Source organism: Propithecus coquereli, unplaced genomic scaffold (assembly GCF_000956105.1).
Source record: "Propithecus coquereli isolate 6110/MARCELLA unplaced genomic scaffold, Pcoq_1.0 Scaffold107, whole genome shotgun sequence".
Lineage (NCBI taxonomy): Eukaryota > Metazoa > Chordata > Mammalia > Primates > Indriidae > Propithecus > Propithecus coquereli.
In genome coordinates, this window is record NW_012134636.1 from 2193104 (window position 1) to 2198279 (window position 5176).

The following is a 5176-nucleotide window of genomic DNA, read 5'->3' on the forward strand; positions in this document are numbered from 1 at the left end:
AAATGAATTTTTTTCTTTTTATAGAAAGTAGCTGGGACTACAGGCATGTGCCACCACACTTGGCTAATTTTTTAATTTTTTGTAGAGATGGAGTCTCACTATGTTGTCCAGGCTGGTCTCCAACTCCTGGCCTCAATCCTCCCGCTTGTTGCTTCCCAAAGTGCTAGGATTACAGGTGTAAGCCACGGCACCCAGCCTAAAAATTATAATTTTTAAAACAGACCTTTTGCTTATAAAATCCTCAGAGGAAAAGAGTTACTCCATAACAGAATTATTGCTTCCCTTGGCAGGGGCCAGACAAAGCAGTTATTCATGGTACGCTAGTCATCACTAGCTTTTCTGAGCTTCACTCGGTGCATGACACCATGGTGAGCGCTTTACACATATTGTCTCCTTCCAGCCTTACCACAGCCAAAGAGGTTCCCCCCATCTTTCGAAAGAGGAGTCTCTGGCACATAGAGACAAAGTGACATGCCTAAAGGTACACAGCTGACAAGTGTCAGGCCAGGGCTTTAAATTGGGTTCACCTGGCCTAGATGTCAGGGTTTTTGAGAAGAAATCTATTAGCAGAAGTCGTCCAGGCTAGTTCTTCTAAGGCAAGGCTCGAAAAATAGGTGGTGACTTAGCCTGGGAGAGTAAGTCTTAGAACAACAGTGGCAGTACCTGGGGACAAATTAGAGGCTTTAGCCCATGCTGCAATCCCCATCAGCACTGTGAAGTTTCCCTAATACACACAGAATTGGTGTAAGGCTCATGTGCTTGGGGTGCAAACACAAGCTCCCTAGCTCCGCTTCCAACCAGCCCCTCCTATGGAGAAATTCCAGAGCTGCCAGTGTAATAGTCATGATAAAAAATAAGCTATTTAGTGAGTACCTACTGTGTGGCAGGCACTATTATGTATACTCTCTTGAATCCTTATAAACTACCTTAAAACATAGGAATTGACGTTTCTATTTTATACCCCAGGAAATTGAGGCTCTGAGACGTTAAGTGTCTTTTCCAAAGTCACACAGCTAGTGCACGTCTGAACTGGGAGTTACACCGCAACCTGCCTCATGTCGAAACCCACAGTGTCATGCCAAGAAATCCTGCTGGCCGAGCCTGTTGCAGAGAGCATGTAGGGCAGGAGGAGAGACAGGAGCGCTGGACCCTGCCATTAGGACTTTAAAAAGGCACAGGTGTGACTGTTTCTCCTTTTCTTTCTCTTAGGGTGGCTCAGACCCTCTCCCCTGGCCCCAGCGTGTCAGCATCTGCTTGGGGCTGCTTTGTGCCATTGAGCACCTGCATGGCCTGGAGATCATCCACAGCAACGTCAAGAGGTGAGACAGGTGGGCTGGACCCCACCGAGGGCCTGGGCTGCAAGGATGGGACCAGAACTATTCCTGTGTCCCCTCTCTGTCTCTCTTCTCTTTGTTTTTTTCTCCTCCCCTCCACTCCTTGGGTATCTTTTTCTTTGCTACGCCCTCAAAACTCAGTGTTTGTGTGTTGTGCTCTGAGTCAGATTGCTCTCAGCATGAATTGCCTCCACATCGTCTTTCTGAGATGCTGTTTTCCCAACAAGCCTTCCACACTCCGGTGCGTTTCGCTGTCCACTCGGCGGCTGGCCTGGACTCTAGCCTTGAGCCTTGAGCCATGTTTGCCACGCCCCCTGGGATTTTTGAGCTCCTTGTTCAGGCTTTCTCGGAGACCTGTTCCCTGCTCGTGGATCTGTTGGTGCTTGTGTATCTGCTGGTGTTAGCATCTTGTCAGGGAGGCTTCCTGCAGGGTAGGCAGCATCTCCGCGCCATGCATCCAAGAGTGAGAGGTGCCTGTCTGGGGACTGGCAGCAGGGGGAAAGATTCCAGAAGATAACAGAAAACCTGGTAGAAATGCCCCAGAGCCATGGAACTCAAGCTTCCCCAAAGTTCTCTGTCCATTTGGCACAAGGAAGGCCTTTTCCCCTTTTCTCTCCTCTGATTTTTATTTAACTGCACTGACAATTGTAATACCAAGAAAGGTAAGAAGTCATTGCTGACCCACCCCCTGACTCATCAGAGCCTCCGTTTTGTTTCTTTTTCAGTACCTGCCCACGCTAATCCTCAGCCCTAACGCAGCACTGTTACCCAATTACCAATTCATGCTCTGTGTTTTCCCCCTTCATTTAAACATGGTAAACATTTCCCCACATTGCATACATCATGGGTTCTTTTATTTCTTGCTTGTTTGTTTGTTTTTATCATGAACTCAGTCATATTTCTTAGTGACTTCTTTGTCTTCCATTAAAGGAATTTGCTCATTATTTACTTAACACTCCTAATAGTGGATATTGGAATTGGTGTCTGATTTTTAAAGTCCTGTTTGAGGTTAGTTCTACACTGAATATTTTTACACACGTAGCTTGGCTTTTTAAAATTTCCTTTGGAGTACTTTCTCAGAGTTCACGTCCATGTGTTAGACGCCTGGGCCAAAGGATATATATATATTTTTTTTTTCCAAAGGATATTTTTATTGCTTTTCTTACTCCCCACGATCTAGGCAGGTCCAGCCACAAAGGATGCTGGCATTTAGGCTTGAGTCAGCCAGGCCAGCATAACCCGTGGGCTTGATCAAGCCGAGGCTGATGAGGGTTGGCATCTGGGGGGATCAGGGAAGCTGCACCTCTTTGGCTACATTCCAGGGGCAGGAAGTTTGAATCTTAACTCCACCCCCACTTGCTGGAGGGCACAGACCCTCCTCTCCCCTGTCAGGGCTGGCTCAGAAACTCCATGTGGAGGGTCTTCAGTGACCCCAACCTGCAGGCACCAAGTTGCCCACTGCTAAGTTGTTTCCCAAAAGGGTCTCCATGGCAACCTCTATCTAGCTCAAAATGAGAAGGTTCTCTCTGCTTTCTTTTCCACAGCTCCAATGTTTTGTTGGACCAAAATCTCATCCCCAAGCTGGCTCACCCATTGGCTCACCTGTGTCCTGTCAACAAAAGGTCAAAGTACACCATGATGAAGACCCACCTTTTCCAGGCCTCAGCCGCATATCTTCCAGAAGATTTCATCAGGGTGGGGCAGCTGACAAAGCGAGTGGACATCTTCAGCTATGGAATAGTAAGAGCTTCCTGCGTAGACCTGGGCACGCGCTCACCCATCCTTCCCACAGCTCTTTGTAGCACAGGGTGCGGTGGCGGCACAGAGACGCGTTCCGTGGGAGCGCAGCAGGGGCTGGCGCTGTGGCTCACGGGCCAGACCTGGCCAGATGCCTGTTCTGTGTGGCCTGTGAGCTAAGAATAGCATTTACATTTATGAAGGACAAGATTTAAAAAAACAAAAGAAGATGTGACAGAGACTAAATATGGCCCATAAAGGCTAAAATACTTACTCTGTGGCCTGGCCTATTATAGAAAAAGTTTGTAGCACTTGAAGTAAAGCCGCTCACGAGTGTCCATATTCTCGTAGGCTACAGATGTCATCTCCTGACCGCCCCGACCCCCGTGCAGCCATCCAGTTGTCCCGGCTTGTTCATCTGCTGGCCATTCAGCAGCCACGCCCCCGCCACTGTCCCTGCCTGTCAGTACCATGTGCCAGGCACTTGGGCTGTAAATATAACCTAAACACAGTCCCTCATGATCTCCAAAGTATATTCCTGTAGAACATCAGTTCCTTCGGATCCCTGTGGAGCCAAATAGGTTTGGGAAATACTGGGTGAAGCAGGTTTCTTTACCACCAGATTAATTTGAGCTTTTAATGAGCCGTTAGTGAGCCATTAATCTGGTAATTGTGAATTCAGCAGAGAAGGGTGGGCAGTGTTTCCCAAATTCATGTGACTCTGAAAGCTTGTTTTCTCAGAGTATCTGTTCATACCAGTGTTCCAAGGAACTCAATCTGGGAAACGCTGGCTGAGAAAAGTGACAGTCTGGTTGGCCTCAGCCAAGTGCAAACAGTAGCAGCTCGGGTCTTGCCCTCTCTCTCTTATTCTCTAGCCTGGAACTCTGCACTTCCTCCCTCTGACCACAGTCTCCTGTCTGTCCCCCGCTGCCACTAGAGCCCTGGCCCTGAGCCACCTTCTGCCCTCAGCCCTAATGCCAGATTCTGCGCCCCTGGGTCTCCCAGCCTGTCCAGCTCTCTTGGTTTCCTTGCCTCCCTCAACCTTACTTTGAGTTGCTCAGTGAAGCTCAGAGGGTGAGCCCAGGCTCCTGCTCCTCTAAGAACCAGGGGACTGAACCCCTAGGCCGCTAGGCACCGTCACCTAGCCCCAGCTATGTGACTTCCAGCTGTGTGACCTATGGTACTTCACCTCTATCTGGGCCTGGTTGTGTCTTCTGTAAGGTGAGGGTAATGATAATACGGAGGCAAGGGGATAAGGTACATATACTGCTTAGCACGGTACCCTGCACGGACGGAGAATATTGTCACTATTGTGGCTACTGTCATTCCTACCTTCATGTCCTCACTCCGGATATCTGTTTACCCTTGACCTTCTAACTCAGCTCTCGGTGTCATAGTTGACTTCCTCACTCATTCATTCACTCATTCATTGAGTGCCCACTGCCTCCCCTCACCCTTTTTCTTATCCCTGCCACTGATTTATGGTCATGATTTTGAACTTTGGTTCCTCCTGTGGGGAGCACAGTGCGTTTCTCAGGGCCTGGCACAGAGCCTGCCACGTGGAAGTGGCAGAGGAAATGTATGTTTATTCATTTGCCCTTGTTCTCTTCTTCCTGGCAGTGGGCAGGAGTCCCTTGTCAATTGGTGCCTGACCCACTTGCTGCAGGAGCGCCCTCTGCTGCTCCCTCCCTGCCACCGCCAGTCCGTTATTAACCCCACAGGCTCGGATGGTCTCAAAGCACTATCCTTCCCTTCCTCCAGGTTTGGAGAGATTCTTGGCAGTAAATGTTACCCTATTCTGACTTGCTTCAAGAGAGGCTGGGAGAGAGAGCTTTCACTCTCTCTCTAAAGGAGTAGGCTAGTCACTCCTTTAATATTCACAGCTGCTAGATCCCCATTTAACAAATGAGGGCATTGAAGCTCAGATTTTAGTTACTTGCTCAAAGATCACCTGAGCATGTAAGGAGTAGAGTCAGAATTTGAACCCAGGACTGTCTGGCTGTAGGACCCTTAACCACCATGCTGTTAATGTCTGCTGAGAATTCCTGTTCAAAGCAGGTTTGTCAATTTCTTTCTTTCTTTCTTTTTTGTTTTGTTTTTTTTTT

At 48.5% G+C, this 5176-nt stretch overlaps 1 protein-coding gene across 1 annotated transcript in view; it reads left to right on the forward strand.

Annotated features, from left to right (window-relative positions):
- The window catches only part of IRAK2 (interleukin-1 receptor-associated kinase 2), a 71215-nt gene extending 67772 nt beyond the window's left edge, over positions 1-3443 (forward strand). Inside the window, exons 8-10 of the mRNA XM_012646563.1 lie at positions 1210-1319; positions 2879-3170; positions 3423-3443. Of these exons, the coding sequence (XP_012502017.1) occupies positions 1210-1319; positions 2879-3170; positions 3423-3443 (423 nt within the window). The remainder of the gene's footprint in view (positions 1-1209; positions 1320-2878; positions 3171-3422) is intronic.
- Positions 3444-5176: the final 1733 nt, after the last annotated feature.